This window comes from Homalodisca vitripennis, chromosome 4, assembly GCF_021130785.1.
Source record: "Homalodisca vitripennis isolate AUS2020 chromosome 4, UT_GWSS_2.1, whole genome shotgun sequence".
Classification (NCBI taxonomy): domain Eukaryota; kingdom Metazoa; phylum Arthropoda; class Insecta; order Hemiptera; family Cicadellidae; genus Homalodisca; species Homalodisca vitripennis.
In genome coordinates, this window is record NC_060210.1 from 125,039,721 (window position 1) to 125,063,297 (window position 23,577).

General features: G+C 31.8%; 2 protein-coding genes across 8 annotated transcripts in view; both read right to left on the reverse strand.

Annotated features, from left to right (window-relative positions):
• Positions 1-23,577, reverse strand: part of LOC124360109 (procathepsin L-like) — a 104,164-nt gene that overhangs the window by 51,779 nt on the left and 28,808 nt on the right. The window lies entirely within an intron of this gene.
• Positions 1-23,577, reverse strand: part of LOC124360107 (ankyrin-3-like) — a 37,270-nt gene that overhangs the window by 4,532 nt on the left and 9,161 nt on the right. For 2 of the 7 annotated variants that reach the window (XM_046813431.1, XM_046813432.1), the window contains exon 2: positions 7,158-10,127. The exons of 1 other annotated variant lie outside the window; for it this stretch is intronic. In XM_046813431.1, coding sequence (XP_046669387.1) covers positions 8,425-10,125 — 1,701 coding nt within the window. In that variant the 5' untranslated portion in view covers positions 10,126-10,127 and the 3' untranslated portion in view covers positions 7,158-8,424. Of the gene's footprint in view, positions 1-7,157; positions 10,128-15,497; positions 15,730-23,577 lie in introns of those variants that run through there. 4 more of the 7 variants (XM_046813433.1, XR_006922207.1, XR_006922205.1 and 1 more) reach the window with 4 other exon arrangements.

The window sequence follows — 23,577 nt, forward strand, 5'->3', positions numbered from 1 at the left end:
ACAGTTTAGAGTTTATTCCATCTCGAGTTCCAGGTTTTTCTCAAGTCAGTTTTACCTAATGCTACTGCACTCAAAGCTTAGGGAAGACGCCAGAATTAAAAAAAATTATTACCAAATGTCCGAAAAATCATTTACTAAACAAGTGTGGAATATTAACTTTTTTTTATTTGACAACAAAAGATGCCCACTTCTATTATAAGCTATATAATATAAACGTACAAAGTTTAAGTTGCACACTTTTTACAGTAAAACAATGTTAATATCATCAGAACTGAAATGAAACACACCTGTATTCAAGCTGAGTTAAGACGTGAAAACAGGCTACGCTGTAAGTGCCGAGTACTGGGCCACTGCACAGGCTCGTAGCGCGTTTTGGCGCTGAACACTGAAATCGGCCACTCCGTGCGAAAGCATCAATGCTCACCCATTGGTTGCAACTCCATAAGTCAAACTGACGAGCAGTCGGCGATAGAAAACGAAAAGCTGTTCGGCGTTTTATGGCCTGTGTAAGACCCGCCTATGTAGCGAATTGAATTACATTATGCAGCGGTTCACGAGCGAGCGCGACCAAGTCGATCGCAGCTGACAGCGGTAAATGAAACTGCTGAATACAAATTTACATTTTTTTAAAACTGAAAACAGTAAATTACTCCTGCATCAAGTAGAATCGTAATCCCATTACAATGGAACTAAAAATATATAAAGGTGAATGTTAAAACAACAAATATTTGTAAAAAAACAAAAAGGTAGGACTCATAGTTGATGACTGCAATTCATGTAGGCTATACTTTTTTTATTCCGTTCCAAGTAAGTATTTTAATATCAGTAACATTTATTACAATTTATTATTATAACTGTTTAGTAGACATTTTAAATTGGATTGAATGTAGGAGAAATTAATTTACTCTTTTAGCCAATAAAAAAGAGTAGTTGGCTTTTTTATTAATTAATTAATATGTTAAGTTAGAATGAAGCAAGAATTTTATATTTAAGTTATATTTTTTTAACAGCAAACACAATAACATTTTATCACGCGAATTAGTACTGAAATATAGGTGTAATTTGACATACTCCCCTGAGTAAAATAACGAGATCATTATTAAATTAATGTACTTTTAAGAAAAAGTACTATAATTGTAAAATAAATAACAATAATACATTGTTAGGTAAACAATTCATCATTAGTATGGGTATATCTTTCTAAGGTCAGAAAGATATGTTATTAGATGGAATTTGCGGGATATGGTGTATCTTGATGTTTTTATCTGATAATAAGTGATAAAAACAATCAAATAAAAATGAATAGAAGTTTTAATTTAGTGGTTAGTCCACAGATATCATATGTGATATAGCAAATAAAAAACTGTAAAATACTTGCATTATAGTGTACTTGGACTGGATGTTCTAATGGAATACTCAAAAGAGTCCACTTTGATGAAGGAAAAATTTTGTAAGATACTAAACAGCAACAAGCTTAATATAAAATTAAAAAGAGCTGATTGGACACCTGTTTATCAATGTGATGAAGTAAATATGAGTCTGTCTAAGTTTTATATTTATAACAATTGTTACAATACTTCATGTGACTTAAAAGAGAATCACTAGTAGCAACAGGAAAATGCGTCCATTGATAACTGACAATTTGGTTTCCCTAATATATGAAAAGAATTGTTTGTATAAATTATGTTGTAAAAATAAAATAAATTATGAATTAAAAATACAGTATAAACAGATGTCTAAAATAGTTAAGAAACAAATTAAAATGACAAAATTAAATTATTATTATCAACTTATTAATCAAAATAAGGGTAACACCAAACACCATTGGAATGTTATCAAATCAATTTTAGGTAAGAATAGGAAAAACATTGATCAAGTCTATTGTGATGGCACAATTGTTGATGTAGGTAAAAATTGATGAATTTGTAGCAAATTAATTTCATAAATATTCTGTAAATATTTCAGGTAAATTCAAAAAACAATTTTTCAGTTACGATTTATTTAATGAAGATCAAGCAGTGAAAGAGACAATATTAGAATATTTTTACATTTCAATTAATGACATATACAATTACATAATTAAGATAAAAAGAAAAAATAGTTGTGGTGTGGATGGCATCAGCATAGTTACTATTAAAAATAATTTGCAGGTATTTGTACCAATTCTATATAACATATTTTCTAAGTTTATAGATCAAGGAGTATTTCCGGAACAATTAAAAATTGCTTGTGTTGTTCTTATTTTTAAGGCTGACAGTAGGGAAATGTCCTCATATAGGCCTATCTCTTTGATTAATACTTTAGCAAAGATATTTGAAAGCTTAATAAAAACTCAATTGTTAAATTATTTCAGCAGTAGTTCATTAATTTCACAAAATCAATTTGGCTTCCTACCAAACAAAGATACGGATATGGCGATTGAGAAACATATACTGAATCTGTTGATAAAAGTAAATATACAATAACAATTTATCTCTATTTTCAGAAGGCCTTCAACCTGGTGGATATTGACTTATTGTTAAGTCAGTTAAAGTGATATGGGATAGGGGGTAGGGGGTGGTTAATCTCATTTTGTAAGAATAGAAGTCAAGTTGTAAAGATAGGTAATCATGTTAGTTATGTTTTACAACAGAGATTTGGGGTGGCTCAGGGTGGAGTACTGGGACCTCTTATGTTCATCATTTATATAAATGAGTTATTGAAACTAAAATTAAGTTCTAAAATTTTTGCTTATGCGGACTAAAACTTGTAGCAATCTACAGAATGAATATGAACTTTTTTGTCATAATCATCAATGAATATAAGAATGTAAATGTATAAGGATAGAAATAGTTGAGAAAATAAAATATCTTCGGTTAATTATCAATAGAAATTTAAAATGGGATTGTTATGCATTGGATTTAATTACAAGGTTAAGTAAAATAAACTATGCCTTGTATCATACGAGAGAATTTCTCAGACCGGAGCATCTTAAGCAACTTTATTTTTCATGGTTTGAGGGAACTATGAGATATGGTATTATCCACTATGGAGGTACTTACAGTACTATCCTGCAAAATGTTATTATGATTCAACGATTTGGAATTAGAAATATTCATCATCTAAGAAAATTTGACAGGGTAACACATATTTTTGAGGAATGTAATATGTTTACTTTCAATCAACTATATGCACTGTGCTGCTTATTGTATATTCATAAAAATATAACATATATGAATTTAATGAGTATTACCGAAATACATGCCTGTCTTCTAAATTCACAATTAGAACTGAAAACCTGCACAAAGAAATGGCTAGAAAACAGTTTGCTTATGCAGGAATTAAAATATTTAATAATTTCATTATACAAGCCAGTGACGAGTTGTTGTTTGAAAGCAAACCAAAATTTAGATGAAAGCTGAACAATATATTAGCCAAATTATAATATAATGAAATGCTCCATGATGTGATTCCTGATTATGGTTTTTCAGTTGAACAGTTTTATACATTTAATTATATTTATTGAGTTCTGATACTGGATTTTTTTGGTTAAAGTTTTATTATCCTGTTATTGAATTTAGAAGTTTATTATTTGTTATTATTGTTGATATTTATTGCTGTTATGAATTTAGATGTTTATTGTTGTTCATTGTAGTTGTTATTGCTAATCTTTATTGTTGTTATGTGTTTAGATGTTTATTGATAGTTATTGTTTGTTCATATTGTTGTTATTTATTTATTTATTTTATTTACTGAGCAATAAATTACACATCTGGGTTTGCACCCATGAGAGAGCTTACATGTACTGGGAGTCGCTTGGAATACCTTTTAGTCAGAAAAGATGTTTTGTTGGTGTAATTGTAATAGTATGTATTGTGTTTTGTTGGGATATAGTTTTGTTTTAAAATGTCATATTTACTAGTTTTAAATTGTTATTGTTATCATTATTCGTTATAAAAAGTACTTTAATTGTAGAATAGACGTTTCCTGGAAGTATTGCATTGTATAGTAGCCATATGAAAAAAGTGTATTAATAATGCTTGTTTTTCAGAATCCCGCACGTGCTGTGTGAGGTACATGGGATCATGGATAAAATAAAAAACTGTTAATAAATAAACGTATTTGAACTGTGAACACATACACACTCACGCACATACAAACACACACAAATATGTTTGTATGTATGCGTCAATATCTGAATTTATCTAGAAGTATAATAATCTAAATGTTGTATTTTGTCACGTTAATGTAATATAGATACTATAAAACAAATTATTGATATTAATATAACATGACACAACAAAAAACTGTAAATCATAAAGTATTACTACATAATTCGCAAATTTTTATTACATATTTTTAGAATATAGACAACTCCTTTTGAAGTTTAATTCAACTTGTAATTGAATTAGACTATACATTTTAATTAACTTAAATTATAGATTTGATTGCCTAAGGTTTTCTGTACAAAGCTGTACAGTGTAGATACATTCAAACATTTCTACAGTGTTCAAAGTTCAAAACATTTTTCTCCCACATATTATTAAATTTCTTGAAATGTATTTGCGAGAATAAATAAACATGTAAGACAGGACAATTATTTTAGATCTGACTTATTATTTAATTAAACAGTAATATAATGAGGGGTTGTATCACATTGTTGTAAATGTTTAATTAATTTCTTATTTTATATTAACCATAGTACCGATTCCAGATTCACGGATTTTTATCAGCCAATGATAGAAAACTGAAAGTTCTCTTCCTTCCTGTTAAGTAAATGCGCTCAAACAGCTCAGTAACACAGCAAGCGAGCTCAGCTCTGTCTGCCTAAATTCTATAACTTTGTCAAAATTATAATCAAAGTCTTTATCAAAAACATTACACGCATATTGCTTCTTAATAACTTTTGTCTTTCATACAATATCCAACGGAAACATCTTTAACTTTCAGAAATTTTATTAGAAAAAACTATTGATTAGAAACTTAACTACTCCTTTGTTTTACTTATAAATTGTTTCGGTGTCAAAAGCTTAGTTAATATCCAATAGTAATGTTAGTAAAAGATGGAATTACATTTATTTTGATCCAATCTTTGTAGACAAGTAGAATCTGTTCACACTCGTAATTGGACTTAAAAGCAACATTTTCCAAACTGTCTGTAATTTTCCCTCCTCCAAAACACCAACTTAACTACATAATTAAATAAAACCAGTTTCAATCAGGTACCCATAGTTTTCAATTTAAAAATAAGTATGTTTGTAATAAACCTGTTTTCAAGAAATTTGTGTTTTACCATTCCACACTGTAACATTACAATAGTGTCACCACCATCCTTTCCTCCTACATTGCAGCACACTCTGCACAACACTGTATTGTGCTAATTATCATTACATAATCTCCGTTTGGCCTGGCCTAACTAGACTATGCCAATAGCCCGAAATGAATACATCTACTATATTACAGTGTACTGTGCACAACGCTGTATTGTGCAAATTGCCATTACATAATCTATGTACCTAGACTATGTCAATAGCCCGAATTGTATACATCTACTGTAATGTATTATACTATAAATGTATTGCCTATAATTTTATTCAAATAAAAATGTATGGAAGATAAGCACATTATCTTCCAAAATTTTATCAAATTTAAGTAAGTAAGTAAAATATTAATTTGGGACTAATATAATATACTTTTTTTACTTTAATAATAATTCAAAAATTAGAATTTTAAATGCAACATCATTATTAGATAATACATTTCAATGATACAGTAGTTTTACAAATTGTTCATAATCCAGGTTATTAGTTGACATAGGATTAGTTGTTGGTGTAAAATTAGCTAATTTCACAATAAATGTATTATATTTAATTACTAGCTGTTTCCCGCGGCTTCGCACGCGTCTCTTAAGCTTTGCCCGTATATTTCTTTGCCTTCAAATAGTGTTTGGATATTTTAATATACGTAACTACTGTGTTGTAATTGCAGTTTATAATGTGCAGGCGCTTTGATAACTTTTATATCTTGCAGTACAGCCTGGTGGTTAGTTACATCAATGGGCATTGCGTATAAACCTTCTACATAGAAAAATACAAATTTTCATAGTGATCGGTCCAATAGTTTCTGAGTCTATAAAGGACAAACACACAAACATTCATTTTTATATATTATGATTGCAGAAACAGTTTTAAACAAAATTTGTCGTTTCTCTTAAGCTTACTCTATGCTTTAAAACTATAAGTGTAAAGAAATTTATATATAAATATATTTTTTGTCGCATTATATATGTTTACAAAGAACAGCTGATTAAAAATTTGAAAAGACTTTTTCACACTTAATAACATATGTTTGCTGCAATGCATTTCTTACGGGTATTTCTGTAACCAGTGGGGCGGAATCCTGAATCGGGAAAGGGATAAAAAGTATCCTATAACCTTCTACAGATCAAGACGAACAAATTTAAAAAAAAATTAGGCGAATCCGTCCAGCCGTTTGTGAGTGATGCTGTTACACACGAACAGTTTCATTTTTATATATATAGATTTATATTGCAAATTTTAATTTTTAAAACAATTAATTTTCTCTAATCCACTTTGTTTTTTAATGCATTTTTTTAAATAAAGGCAAACTGACATCCAAAAATATTATTTCTTCTAAATTAGTAGTATTTGACTTCAGAGACATTACATTTTAAATTGATATGTATTTTATGGTTTTTATACATATATCAAACATAAGATTTTACTGTTAAGTAATAATACTTTAACGTATTAGTACACAAATAATACATGTACATCCTCTAAATTTATTTTAGAAAAGAGTAAATTCCAAATTTGGATATGAAATATATGCCAAACACTGTATTCTATAATAAAATGAACTTTTAAGATTTGTTAAGAAATAAACATATTAAAACTGTCAGATTTACTGTTGCTAGACTGGAGTGTTAAAAAAAAACAAACAAACAAAAACAACATGGATGTTCAACAATATACCTAAACTGAAACCAATGATTGAGGAATGCGGATATAGAAAAGAAGTATAACAAGGTGCGGTGTATGAAGTATAAAATTGTTTGTACTTTATATATTATAATTTTGTAACCACTTTTATTCAGTTATATGAGTCTGATAATGTTCCTTGAACACAAAAGGCTTCACACAAAAAAAGTACATTAATGGAGTGTTTGTTTTCAAATTTATTAAGAATTCCAATAAGAAAAGAGAATGTATTGAGGGTTCTACTGACAGGTATAAACCAGCTAGAATTTAATTCTCTTGGGGGGTCTTAAATACCTTAAGTCAAAATAAAATTAATAATTTAACTCAATTCATAAGAATGAAACCATACTAATAATATACTGGTTATTGTAAAATGGGATAGTTTAAAAAGTTAATAACAAAAGTTTAGCAATAATTGGATTGAGAAGCAGTTCAAGTAAAGAATATCTAGACACTCCATACTCAACTCCTGCGGAACTCCACCATTTTTCTGACTACAATTTGTCACATAAATTCATTTACGCTATTAATTTAAAAACATAAGGCAGGGTCTCTTAAAGAATTTTGAATATGCCTCTAACCAGCTCAGTGAAATTATGCATTTTATATCTTTTCAAACTATACTGGAATATATTAAAGATATCATAGCTATAAACCAATCTGGTCATAGATTAACAGTTTACATCAATATTACAAACTGGAACAAGACAAAGACAGTAATGTCAATTCTTCAATTTTTTTTGTTTATTGGCTGGTACAAAAAATCTTTACTTCTTCTTAAAAATAACCTTACTAAAGACACCAATTAAAATAAACTATAATTTACTGCGAAATATTTGTTAGCATTAATTTTCCAATATTGTCCATTACACAAAAGACAGACATTTACCTCATTAGGCTTCATTTTACACCTTAGTGGTGTATTATATTTTTCAACTTGAAATTACCCTAAGTTGTGATATAGTCAAAAATATATTCCTATGGTATTTTAAATAACTATCAAAAGAATTAGGTGTAATTTTTAATTGTGAAAGAAATATTATTTAAATACATTCGATTTATCTTTACATTTATTAAGTTATATTATGTTACACAATTTTACTTTTTTGAATTGTAAACATGTACAAAATAAATATAACATATTATGTTTCCTAAGTTATATTATGTTACACAATTTTACTTTTTTGAATTGTAAACATGTACAAAATAAATATAACTTCCTTTACACATGTAATAAATACACAACCAAAATAGCATGATTCCAAAGAAATAAAATTAACCTTATATTAAAACGGTTTATAAACATTTTATTAGCATTATTACCATATAAAACATTATATGGTAAGTCTAGACATATTGTATGTACGAAACTAGTATACTAAACTTCTATTGCATCAATGTTTTTACAAATACATTCGTAGGAATGAGATAGTTTGAAAAGAATTTACATATAACTAAGAAACATACACAGGTCTTTTGGTAGAAACAAATCAAAGAGGTTTTGTCTGAATTTAGACAAGGATGTCTTAGATTCTTCACGAACTTGTCGTCTTATAACAGTCCTACAATAGTTGGTTAAAGGATACACTTTTGGTGCTAATAAAGCCTTTCTTTGAGGACTACCCACCAAATCAGGTAAGAGTCTATCAGAGGGAGTATAATAAGGCGCTAGTGGTAAAAGAACTTTTACAATTTCTTGTTGTTCAGTAGAAGTTTCTTGTTCAATCCATCTGATTACGTCTTCTGGTTCTAGTACATTGGAATACTGAATTAAGAGCAGTACTGCCTCAGCACAACCTCTCATACAAGCTTGCTCCATAGCATGTGGCATTCTACCGTGAGGTTCATCAGGATCAGCTCCATGTTGCAACAACATCCTTATACATCTCACAACAGTGCTCACAGGACAATCATTTAAAGCAACTAAGCTGGCGCATATCGGATCTACGTAGCTGATTGAACTAATTTTACTTACCACTCTTAACTGACTTCCATGATTAATCAATGCTAATAAGAATTCTAGGGTCTTTTCACCTAAATCGTACATCTTGCTTTCAAGCAAAAACGATATGGGTGTATGCAATGTAAAGCTTTTCTTTACCAAGTTCTCGGCATGAATCACAGGACATTGTAAAACAGCTGGATCAAAATTTGATTCCAATACCTTAACTAAAAATGATAAATCTTCCGTGTCAATAGCAAGACATATCAAACTATTAATTCTTTTCTTGTTGAATATTACTTCAAAATCTCTCTCCTCATCGACTGTGCAGTACTTTAAAATAAATTCATTACTGGTTACGCTGTGTAGTGAATTAAATATGTCAAAATTTGCTGAGTGAGCTGCAAGATGAAGAGGTGTAACATTGGAATTATCTGCAACATTAGCATTTGCCCCTTGTGATAATAACGCTTGAACAACTGATATGTTATGAGATTGAACAGCCAACATTAGAGGAGTACGTCCATCCTTGTTGCGAAAATTGATCAAATGATGTTGTTTAGAGGAGGTAAATAACAGGGTCAATGTTTTTAAAAGACCACTTTGGCATGCAAAATGGAAAGGAAAGTTTCCTTCGTCTTCTAAAACATCAGGATTAGCATTGTGCCTCAGAAGAAAACGACAAATTTCATGTCTTATTTCATCTTGTTGCTCTCGAACTCCCCTTCTAGAGGTGGGATGAAGAACTGCTTCATGAAGAGCTGTATAACCATTGAAATCCTGAGCATTTACTTTCGCTCCAAATTCCACAAGAAGTTGCACAATTTTGAAGTTTCCTTTACTACAAGCCACATTCAGAGGAGGAACTTCTTCAATGTTGGCAAGGTTCACATCACACTTTGACTGTTTTAACAATAGATTCACAGCATTCAGACAGCCATTCTGGCACGCAAGAAATAGTGGAGTGTTTCCTTCAAATGTTTGTGAGTTTACAACAGCAGAACTGTGTGCCAATAGTTCCTTTAAACACTCACTGGAAGCATCTTTGCTGGCAGCTTCATGGAGAGGTGTCCATCCTCGATTGTCAGGCAAGTTTGCGCTAAACCCCCGGTCCAATGCTTCCCTTACACCTTCCACATTGTGGTTATAAATTGCTCTGATAAGAGGTGTTGTGAAAACAGCATCATTGTAGTCAAAAGCCATTGCTGTAAAAAACAAAGTATCAAATCAAAGATGCTGAACTAATCATCTCTCAAAATTTGTTTTCACAGATTTTATTGTGATTGTATAGGGATGTCAAGGAACTTGACTTAAATAATGGTTTTGGACCAGTAGGTTCTTCTTTGTTTGAAGTTTATTTTTGACGATGGAAGGATTGTGAAGGAAACAGGATTTTTCCAGACATTTGCCATCGATTAATGAACCAAAAAAACCACACATTCAGTAGGTTCTCATAAAAGTTAATATGTTCGGTGTAGACAATTTTAATTACTCCTAACCACCACTTTCTATCATATACACAGGTAGTCATTTAATGAAAGGGAGATAGTAGTTGTTTAAAAAAGTCTACCTCCAAGTTCTAATTCATGTTCAAGAATTGATCACTTTCCAAATAGAAGTACTCAATACTTTAAAATTTCATTATCAAAATTCAAACAAGTTCTTTGCAATCAAAATTTGATTCTGAGGTATGGATTCTAAACTAGTTTTAGTGGTGATTCTGAGCAATTAGTAAAAATATTTTTTCACATTTTACTATGCTGATCAGAAAAATCATTAGAAAATAAGAAACACAAAAATTAAGTGTTGGAAAGTCATTATTGGTCCTGCTGAGCAATAAGAAGATTCACTGTATAATATTGTAAAATTCCATGTCGAACTACACAATATAAGGATGTCTTACTAACACAATAAAAAACCTGATACCTCAACTAATGCAAAAATCTTTTGTCCGCAGGTACAAACAAGTTCAAAAACTTACTATTACACAAACACAACACAACTTGAATACAAAATGGCTAAGACAAAACACTAAGAACATCTTTATTTGAAATATACAAAATCCAACAAATCACAAAACAGGGAAAAAATAATTTAATAACGAGATGTGCAAATACGATGCATATCGGTAAACAAGAATGAGAGCACAGAGGAAAAAGTACCGAAAAACTCTTAAATTATCCTTATATGCAATTGGAAGCCCTACTCTAACCTCAAAAATTCCTTTTAATTTTTTCGTGTGAATATTGGTATTCCGATTATCCTCTCCACCAATGTTTACCCCTCATCTATGACATTGGAGATGCAGTCTAAAGAGTGGAAGTGAATTTTAACGGCCCAAGCTGGTTTTCAGACCTTTATTTGTATATATTTTCTTCATCGGGGCACGAGGGCTGGCAAATTAAACTGTGGCATCAGAAATTTAATTGATTCGAACTACAAATGCACACACACACACAAATTCTGAAATAAGAACAATTAAAATCTGTATTTACTTTTGAATCTCAACTAAGGAAGCTGAAATAATAAGTCTGTGGGATCCATACAATACATCATAAATACTTTTTACAAAGAAGGCCAAAAGTATGCCCTTTGATTTTAAAAATTGCATGTGAAACTGTGATGTCCTTAATGGTATCTATTAGTTAATTATAATCAAACAACTGAAATGAATATGCAAAATAGAGATATAACTGTTTAATAATGAAGAATACTTTAATCCTTGAAACACAGAGTTTTATTTTTGTAGCATTAGTGATGGAAAATATCTGAAAAATCGGTTATCTTTTGTAACAAATTGGGTTCAACGCTTTGGTTACTCAATTGGAGCAGTAATGCATTAGCACCAACGTATGAAATAATTGGGAAATATTGAAACTAATGGGTGCTAATTCAGCTCCTTGACAGTGTCCAAAAGTTCATATGCTGAATAAGCACTCCCAGGGGGGAGGGTGCTAATTCCAGGGGTACTAAACTAAGGCAGCGTCCCTATTAAAACATAATGGAGAGCTGAATAACATGTATTTATTTATTCTGGTATGTTAATTGACACATCAGTGACAGTCACAGAAAACTAGCAATGATCGGTTTGTTTTCCATGCATTTTAACTAATGATATTTTGCCAGCGGCGGTTGGTTATGTTTTTTTAGTTGTGTTGTACTAAACAAATTGTGTTTATTTATTTATATTTTTATTGATATAGTTATATTGGGGGCCAAGAGTATGCTGTCATATCAATTTATCTGTTTTATGCAATATTATATGTTGAATTTATATTTCCGCACTAACATACGATTATTTTCAGGTACCTATACACTTTCTAGAACTAGAATAAATTTGTAACATTTTGGCTATCTTGAAATTTTAAATTTATTGACTTAACTATCTTCCACAGGTCTACCACACCACTTTTTTATAACTATGACTTACAAAGGAAAACTTGAAATATTTATATTAAGGATTTATATTATTTAATATTACAGTATTCTATGGTTCAGGGGTCTCAAACAACGACCCGCAGGGCAAATCTGGCCTGTGAGAGGGTTTTTTGCGCCACACAGCTAGTCAGCAAAATTTAATTTCTGTCCATAAAAAAGTGAAGATAGATTTCAGTACTATGAGAGAGAGATTCACGACAGCTAGGCTGACTTAACTATTAGTCAGAGTTTATTTGTTACATAATATTTCTAATAGTATTTTTTACATACGTTATATTATTAATCTATTAAAGTATATATACTTAAATATTGCTTATATTCCTTTTTTTGAATTCAGTTGCTCACACTACTTTTTAACAAGCATTGGTTCTCCACGATTGGTGGTATATTGGAGTCAAAACCATAGAAAATAAAATAAAGTAGTACATTGATTATATATATTGTATATTCTAATGTCTATCAAAGCACTAGGTTAGATGACGAATTCGCCAAACAACACAATCTAATGTTTCTTGTACAGACCGGAACAGGCAGTGTGAAACCTAGAGAGGAGAGGGTGGACAGTCTCCTAATTGGACCCCCACCTTCCATAAATAGCCTACTATGAACAATTTACACGTTCTCATGATGCAAAGAGAGGGAAGGGTGGTTTATAAGCTAGTCTTGGTTCGAGCTAGGTGGCTCTATCTGTAGTTATTGGTGCCAAAAAGGCCAATAGTCTAACACACCTTTACTTTCTCACAAAGGAACGGAATCAGAATCAAGAAGACTAAATTCCGCCTCTACAGTTTTCTGCTAGTGGTTTATTTGCATTTTTAACACTCAGTTCACTTGTTTTTCGAAGAAGACGAATAGTACTTGCTGGTACCCATGGCTTCCCATACAATTTTCAACTCCTTATACCGTACTACTTCTAAGCACCTATGATTTAGCCGTAATATAATGGAATACTGTGACATTTTTCAAACGTAAGTAGCCACACATCAGGTAGATACATATTATTTTAGCAATCATGGTTAAGATGATCTAGACTCTTATATAAAGTCTAGCATGTGTAAGAGCATTTCTGGTTCAAATTAATTATATTTCCATCACCATAGCTGAGTCTGCCTTATTGTCCCGAACAAGAAAACACAAACACACAGGTCTCGGAACCTACTTCGGTCAAAAAGCTTTCACTTCTAGTTATTGCCATACTTCCAGTCTAAGATATTTCCATTGCTATTGTACAGTTTGCCTTGTCTCTACAAATGAAAATATCTACATACTTAGGACTGAGAAACCTACTTCGGTTAAAATGTTTCTACTTCCGGCCATTCAGTTACTCAGCTGTTTTGGTCAGTTCTCATTGCTATGATCAAAACACTATATATGTATGTTGCTCTACTTCATTAAAATAGGAGTTGTAATCTTGTAATCTACTTTTGGTTTAAGACATTTCCAGTGCCATAGTCGAGTTTGCTTTCTTATCCCGATGAAAAAATATACATACTCACCGACTGAGAAGCCTAATACGGTATAGACAGAAATCCTAACCTCTATTTCCGGTATAAGGAGAAAATCCTTATTCTGTCCATGCTACATTTCAAAATAATCCTTCATAAGGTTGTGCGCTATAGAATTCATATGGTTTCTCAGACTTTAGTCAGGTAAGAAAGGATCGTTGAGGCATGTTATTATTCAATTCACCGTTTCCCCTTAAGCCACTGTTAAAATTTTGTATCACAATGTCAAGGAAGCCTACCAACTTGGAGTAATTTTTATGAAAACATTCACATCTTTGTTCTTTAAGGTTCGTTTTATACATGTTTAAATAGTATTTACAATGCATTAGGTTTTTAATTAGTCACTGGCGCAATCTGGAGTAAAAGTCAGATATTAATTTTGTCTTTACTAACTGCATTACACCACTTGTCAAGCATTATATACTTGATATTTTATAAAATTTAAAGGTAAACAGACTTTTTAGCCACTTTGTCGAACTTAGTTAAAAGTGTCCACAATTGTTGTGAATTTTTTAGTGTGATTTAAATTTGGATTATAAACCATAAGTATAAAATAATTTTAATTCCAAAATATTTAATGTAACTTTTCCAATATTTCTCTTCATATAAACTTTCCAGAGATTTAAAAGCATATTTTATAAAGAGAAATAGTCGAATTGGCCCAGTCGTTCATGATATTAGCGTTTAGTAATAAATTAATTTTGTAATTTATAAAAAGATAAAATTGGTACACACTATGAAACAAAACATTCCAATTATAGGTTGGTTCAAAACAAAAAAAGTTATATCTTTGACAAAATCCATGTAATCTCAATATGACATTATTATTAAGAGTAAACATCAGAATGAACCTGCTGTCCAAGCAACTTTCAAAATATCTTAAACATTAGTTAAGTCTGGCAAGCCTTTTTCTGACATAGAGTTAATAAAAACGTGCATTGAAAAGGCCATTTAGGATTTATTTCATCAAAACCAATAAATATTATATTCACTCAGCTTTTACTTAATACGATTGCAAGCCGAACAGAAGATATAGGATCTAAATAACCTTAGGAGAATAGCTAAAGATGGAATAAAACTACTTTTGGCCTTAAAACAGGCTTAGTACGATATATTTAAAATGCAGTTCAAAATACTGGAGGTTAGAAACTTAAGGAAAAAGTTTCATAAATTATGCAGGTAACTGTTAGGACAGTAATTATACTAAGTCTAACCAACCTGAAACACCGCTAGTTTAAGCATTTTATTTCATAAACCGGAGGTAATCTCCAGTTAATGCCTTCAATTGTGATACATGTCGGCTAAGCTGAGGAAAATTACTGCAAATATTTCTTTAATTACGTCAAGCTATTAACATGTTTGTGATTTAACACGCCAAGCCAGACCTTAGACGAGTTTTCTGATGATCACTGGCTTTGGAAGCCTGCATTAGCAGTAGGTCTTATATCACCCATCTCTTTTTTATTAACTTGAAACTTTCAAGTTTTTTGTATGTATGAAATTTTTTTGAATAAAACTTGTACTCTGAAAATGAGTTAAATATTAAATTTTGAACTACTTTGAAGCTTGTACGATACAGTTACAATCTTAACATTAACTATAAAATATTAAAACTTGAAACTGAAAATATACCTTCAGAACTTCATCTTGAACTGACTGAACAAGTTGTAAATGAGAACTTGAAAGAATACTGCAAGGAATGCTACAATGATGTAGATCTTTTTCCATTTTACAAATATGGTTCAAAGTGTATTTTGAAGCCTAGGTTAATTAATTGCATTAACTGATAATTAATAGTCAATCAGCAGTGACCAACAGCTGTGTAGTTTGAGACTTCCTCTTCAGAATGCAGTTAGTCTCGTTTCTGTAAACAACATCGTTGAGTCATAACCTTCATTTATGTAAGTGTTGTTATTTTGTTTTGCCGGAAAAATGGTTAGCGTAATAATAGAGCAACGAATTGTTATTAAATTTCACGTTAAACTTGGAAAAACCGCTACCGAAACCTATAATTTACTAAAAGAAGTATTTTAATGGTTTAAGCGTTTTCAAGATGGTCGACAAGATGTGGAAGATGATTCGCGGCCAGGTCGTCCTTCAACATCAAAAACGGAAGACAATGTCGAAAAAGTTGCTAATTTGATTCGGTCTGACCGACGATTAAGCATTCATGCAGTTGCTGAATGTGTACGGCAAATTTTACATGACAATTTGAACATGCAAAAAGTGTGTGCAATAATGGTACCAAAATTCTTACGATTGATCAACAAGCAGCTCGTAAAAATGTTTGTACTGAGACTTTGAATGCCATTGAAAATTACCCAAATTTATTGGAAAGAATAATAACATGTGATGAATTGTGGTTTTTTACTTATGATGCGGAAACGAAGCGCCAATCCATGCATTGGAAGACCTCAACTTCACCGAGAGCCAAAAAAGCAAGAATGAGCAAGTCAAAATTTAAAGCAATGATTGTTTTTTTTCGACATTCGTGGGATTGTGTACCTTCACTGGGTTCCTGAAGGTCAAACAATTAATCAACATTACTATATTGAGGTACTTAATAAACTACGTGAAAGAGTAAGGAAAAAATGGCCCGAAATGTGGAAGGCCAAATCATGGATTTTGCACCAAGACAATGCACCAGCTCATTCCGCGTTATCTGTTAAGCGGTTCCTGACCAAGTACAGCATCCCAGTGTTAGAACATCCACCTTACTCGCCAGACCTAGCACCATGCGACTTTTATCTTTTCCCTAAGGTAAAATCTGCATTGAAAGGTACGAGATTTGAATCCGTAGAAGCTGTTCAAGAAAAAGCGGCAAGACTCCTGAAAGAGTTGACAGAAGATGACTTTCAGCATTGTTTCCAACAATGGAAAATTCGCATGGAGCATTGCTGGGATAGAGAAGGGATGTATATTGAAGGTGATAATAAGTAATTATGTTTAAAATGAAAATAAATTTTTTTACAATATCAGTCCCGTTATTTAATAGCCATACCTCGTATTTAGTTATAATTGATCAAAACATAGATATTTTTCAAAATTTATTTTATGTATCTATTTTTTGTTTTTACTTTTACTAGGCTACCAATTTACCTGTACTAGATAAGGCTTTTAGTTTTGATATCTTTTGCCCCCAAGTTCACATTATAGCCTATGATTGTACAAGCAGTTGATTATAGAAAAAACAGCTGTTTTTATTGGTGTACTAGCTGTTACCAGCGGCTTTGCACTCAATCTTTAGAACCGAAGTCCTTATATTAGCCTACGTAGTAAAAGCAATTATGATGTAACATGATAGAAGTCCTATAAAAATTTAAAACGTAACTAGGCATACATCAGGTAGATATTGTTTAAATTCATGGTAAATGAAATGAAATGATTTATTAGCCCAATAGAACATTACAATGTTATAAGACTCGTCAAGAAATAATAACACTAAATACTAAATAACAATTTAAAAAAAAAAAAAAAAAAAAAAAAAAAAAAACTACAACACAAGTAACATAGGTATAGCTAATACTAGGTGGTATGATATTTCACATCTTAATTATTTTCTGGTGAATTCGGACGAAAATCGTCAAAAGTATAAATTTCAGTTTGAAGCATGTATTCTTTATTAGTTTTTTTGAAAGCCTTTAATGTAGGAATCTCTCTCCATGCTAAAGGTAATTTGTTAAAAAAATGCTGACTATTGTAGGAGAAAGATGTTTTAAAATGGGTTGTTCTGTGTATAGGAACAGGTAGAGAATAACTATTACGTGTTGTGTAGTTATGATGGGAGATAAAGGGATTGGACTGTATTCTTTTATATGTTTGAGTTAAAACTTCCATTATGTAAATACTTCTTACTGTTAAAATTTGAAGATTAAAAAAATGTCCTCTACATGATTGATTAAATTTCAAATTTCCTAGAATTCGGATTGCTCTCTTTTGAGTTTTGAAAACCTGTTCAATAAATGGTGAACTTCCCCAGGAAACAATTCCATATCTCAACACAGATTCGAAATAGCCAAAATAAATAGTTTTTGCTGTTCTTAAGTCAGTCAAGTCTCTAATTTTACGAATAGCATAACATGCTGAATTTAGTTTCCCATTTAACTGACTGATGTGATTTTCCCATCTAAGATTGTCATCTAAAGTAACACCAAGAAATTTACAATTTTTTGTAGAAGTAAGTTTACTTTGGTAAAAAGTTATTTCAAGTTGTTCTCTAAAGTTTCTAATAAAGTGAAAATTAAGTATGGATGTTTTGGAAATATTTAAGGATAGTTTGTTAGCTTTAAGCCAGTTAAAAATCAAACTAATGTTATCATATAATTTTTGAGATAGTTCAGTTTTATTGTCAGATTTAATCAAACTAGTGGTGTCATCAGCAAAGAGAATTAATTTGTCACATAAATTGAACTGCTTGGGTAAGTCGTTTATAAAAATTAAAAATAATATTGGACCTAAAACTGACCCTTGGGGTACGCCTGCCTCCAAATAGCGGGCAGGAGATAGATATTTATGGACAGAACCAGCACTGTTTTGAACTATCTCTACTACCTGGCTGCGATCCCTCAGAAAGCTACTAAATACTCGTAGTATCAGAGTTTAACTTAATTATTATATCATGTTTGGTACGTGTAGGAGCATTTCTGGTTTTAATTAATTATAGGCCTATACATAACGTCACAGCTGAATCTGCCTTGCCATCCCGATCAAGAAAACACAAATCTCGGATCACACAGGTCTCAGAAACTTACTTCGGTCAAAAAGCATATATTTCCAGTCCTTGTCATATATTTCAGGTCTAAGATATTACCAGTACCATTGTAGAGTTTGCCCTGTTGTTTTGACGAAGAAAAAATATAAATACTTATGTGGGACCGAGATGCCTACTTCAGTTAAAAAGTACTTACTTAAGACCGTTTAAATTCACTTACCTACTATGTCACAGTTTAGCTTGCCATATTGCCTCGATCAAAATACTATATATGTTCGATTATTTAGTTTACGGAAATCTATTTTGGTCAAAATCGTGTTGACATAGTTGAGTTTGCCTTGTCCTGATGAAGAAAATACACACATAAGTAGGACTGAAAAGCTTATTACGACCTAGGGGGAAGTCCTACCTTCTTACTATGTACTTTCGGTATAAGAGGGAAATCCGTATTAAGGTTTTGCAATATTCCAAAATAATCGTTATTAAATTTTTGCGTTACACTTGTTTTTTGGACTGTAGCCAGGGAAAGAATGAATCGTTGAGGTATGTTAGTATTCATTTCTCTGTTTTTCCATAAGCCATTGTTAAAATGTAATATCATAATGTCAAGGAAGCCCACCAATTTAAAGTAGCTTATGTGAAAACATTCATAACTTTGTTCGTTACGATTAGTTTTATAACAGTATTTAATGCATTAGATGATTTTAATTCGTCACTGGCGCAATCTGGAGCAACATTTATATATTAATGTTTTATTTACTATCTGCATTACACTACCAATCAAGCACTGTTTACTTATTATTGAGAAAATTTAAATGTAAACAGATGTTTCAGAAAGTTTGTCGAACTATAGCTGTCAACAGCTGTTTAGTGCTAGTTCAATTTGAATTATGAAACGTAAAACTACAATTTTTTCTAAATTCCAAAACATTCCAGGTGACTTTCCTTAACTTTTTCTTCATAAAAACCTTCCTTGGATTTCAATGGACATTTTACAAAAAGAATTAACCAAATCGTTCCAGCCGTTATCAAGATTTGCACTTATCAACACATTTTGCGATTCATTTTTATTTATAAGACCGTTTTAAAAAGCGTACCGTTCGTAACAAAAAGGTAAGAATTACTCATATACTCAATTAAAATTTAATTTATTTATAAGAAACAACACAACCTGAACACAGACCTTCTAATGACTAGACGCAACTATGACTACAATCAACTCACTACTATGTTTGACTCGTGCAATCTGACTATACTGCCATTGAATCCCACACATCACACTGCTACTTCCCATACCCTACTCGACCTTATGGTGGTCAGTGATCCTTCTGAGGTCCTTTTTCATGGGCAGCTTCCAGTCCCTGGCATCTCACATCATGACCTCATATACTGTGTTCTAAAAACTAAAACTCCTAGTGTTAAGTCTTTGTTTATAACCTACAGAGATTTTAAAAATATTGATGAATGTTCTTTTGCTTGTGATGTTGCAAATACGCCTTGGGAGTCCATTACCCACCTTGAAACAGTCGATGAAATGGTTGACAGGTTTAATTCCTTTGTTCTGGGTCTATATGATAAGCACGCTCCATTAATTACAAGGAGAGTTTCTAAGAAGCGCCCCGTCCCCTGGTTAACACCTGCTATACGCAGTCTTATGGCTCAGCGCTACTCTTTGTACCGCAGAGCTCGTAGAACTAATGACCCAGACATCCTCGCTCAGTATCGTCAGCTCCGCAATAGAGTTAAATAGGACCTTCGTAACTCTCGGCTGCGATATATTCACAGTTTGTTTCCTGATAAAAGATCCTCATCCACCGAAATGTGGCGGTATGTTAAATCTTTAGGTATGGGCAAGCAGAAAATGGATATTCACTGCAATATACCATTAAACGAACTTAATGATTTTTTTATTACTGCATCACAATTAACTAATCCAAATGCTATTGAATCATTTCTGCAAGAACTAGACAACCAACCTCTACCCATCTTCCCATATGAGAAATTCACTTTTCAACATATTCTCCAGGTTGACACTCTACAAGCTATAAACAGGATTAAAAGTAATGCCACCGGAACTGATAAAATATCTATTAAGATGCTGAAAAAGATCCTTTATGCCGTGCTTCCTGTGGTGACTGTTATATATATAACAAATCTTTAACCACTGGAGTTTTTCCTGAACATTGGAAGTCTGCCCTTATCCGTCCAACAAATAAAATTTCTTCTCCCACTGAAGCAAAAGATTTCAGGCCAATCAGCATTCTCCCTGCTCTCTCAAAGGGTTTGGAAAGAATAGTGCACTGTCAAATTTCAATATTCCTAAAAGAAAATAATATTTTGAATAAGTTTCAATCAGGATTTCAATCAAATCATAGCACTGAAACGGCGCTTCTCAGTGTTACTGATGACATTCGCCAAGCGATGGATAGAAGTCAGTGCACTATTATGGCATTGTTTGATTTCTCCAAGGCATTAGACTGTGTTATATTCGGTTTGTTTTTAAGAAAGCTGCGTGCTTTAGGATTTTCCGAGGTTAGTATTACCTGGATTAAATCTTATCTCTCGAATCGGCGGCAGTGTGTAAGTGTGGCTGACAAAGTATCTGACTACAGGATTCTCACTGGTGGTATGCCGCAAGGTTCAATACTGGGACCTCTTTTATTTTTACTCTACGTAACTGACATTTGTACAGTACTTACATTCACTAGATATTACATGTACGCTGACGATTTACAAATTTACGCCCACTGTGGGGTCCGTGATATACAAACGACAATACGCAACATAAACTTTGACATTCAAAAACTTGTGGAATGGACAACGAAACACGGACTGAAGCTTAACGAAAACAAAACCCAAATAATTGTCATCTCTCACTCACGACTAAAGAACTATTATGGTGAGTAGGGAGTCGAAATCGGTTTGCAGCCTTACTGAAAGCTAAAGAAAAAACTTCAAGCTTGGTTGCTCCAACGACCGTTCTACACCATAAATGAATTTCTGGCAAAATTTTACTATGTAAAGCAAGTTCTGGACTGAAATTACTATGACAAATGTATTATATTAAGTGACACCATTTTCAATCTTGAAGATTGTAAAATAAAGATATTCTCTCTCTCTCTCTCTCTCTCTCTATATATATATATATATATATATATATATATATATATATATATATATATATATATATATATATATATATATATATAGACACAAATAATATGCCCAAAATTACTATAAACGTTTCTCTTCCGTACTGTGACAAAGTGAAAAATTTGGGGTCTAACTATGAACACAACTCTTGGATGGTGTGATGCTGTTGTGGGCATCTGTAAGAAGGTGTTTGCTTCAGTTCACTCACTAAAGAGGATGCAGCACTTCTTGCCAGAACGTGTGAAACTTTTACTGGTAAAAACACTGATTTTTCCTCATTTTTCATATTGTAACTCTATAATCAATAATATGACTGGTGATCTGGCTAACAAATTGCAGCGATGCCAAAATTACTGTTTACGTTTTGTATTTGATCTAAGACGTGACAATCATATAACGCATATCTATATTCAAAATTCCATTCTAAACTTGGCCGATACAAGATTATTAAAAATTCTTATTTTGGTGTATTCTAGTCTTAACTCTGGAGAGCCTATATATCTGGCTGACAAATTCAAATTGATCTCTGAAACAAGCGCAAGAGAGACAAGAATGGCCTCATCAATTCTTCTTATTCCCCACCATCGAACCTCAACTTACAACAAATCATTTATCGTTACTGCTTGTCGAGCTTGGAATTCCCTTTCTAACCATATTAAGTCAGTAGGGAGTCGAAATCGGTTTGCAGCCTTACTGAAAGCTAAATTGCTAGAAACGATGTCAGCGATGGGTTAGTTGGGGTAGGTTTTGGAGGACGGATAGGGTGCTAGTGAATGTGTGTATGAATTTTTTGTATGAATGTATGTGTGCTAAATTCTTAAAGATACCTTTATTATATAATTTTGTTTTATTTTAAATGTACAGTAGTAGTTTTATTTGACTTAAGTTCTATATTATTATATTAGGGTTAATTGTAAGACAGGGCCTTATGGCCCTAAATTCGCCCTTTTGTATATATAATACAAATAAAGTCATTTGAATTTGAATTTGAATAATAAATCAAATGGATCATTATTTTAATAATTATTTACATATGTTCTGTCCATAAAAGAGTTTTTAAGTCTAATGCAATACATGATATTGCTGAAGAATTAAATCGTGAAAACTCTTAAATTTCTATTTATATTCTATTATACACATCTCATAATCTACACAATTATAAAACATACTAGCGGGCCCGGCGCGCTTTGCTGCGCATTTCAATAATTTTTTGCAAAAGTTGCCCGCGGCTTCGCACGCAATTTCCCGTTGAAAACAGTACACTATATTCACTTATTCTTTTTCTATCACATTCTAAACATTGCTGAGATAATTGATAGTCGTTCCATCGTGAGCCTCTTGGGCGTATTATGAAGGTATGTACCATATTCCTGCCTCTATCTAGCTGTTACCCACGGCTTCGCACGCAAATCTTAAGAACCGAAGTCCTTATATTACTTAGTAAATTTTTTTTTTTTACTATAATAAATTTTAGATTAAATTAGTTATATCTCCGATTGCCACGATTGAGCTTGCTTTGTTGTCTCGATCGAGAGAATATGTACACACGGAGTTTTGAGAACCATACTTCTGTCAAAAAAAACAACTAAGGTTGATTTTATAACATTCTTTATATTTGTAGCCAACGTAAGATAGTAATTATGATATCTGCATTACTCTTCTGATCAAGCATGAGCATGGTTTATATTAAATAAATATTGCAGTTAAAGGTGAATTTTTACATCAAATTTGAATTGTATTATCTGGATAGTAAAGTCTATGTTTAACAGTGATTGCAAAAAACAGTTTAAACAAAATTTGTCGTTTCTCTTAAGCTTACTCTATGCTTTAAAACTATAAGTGTAATAT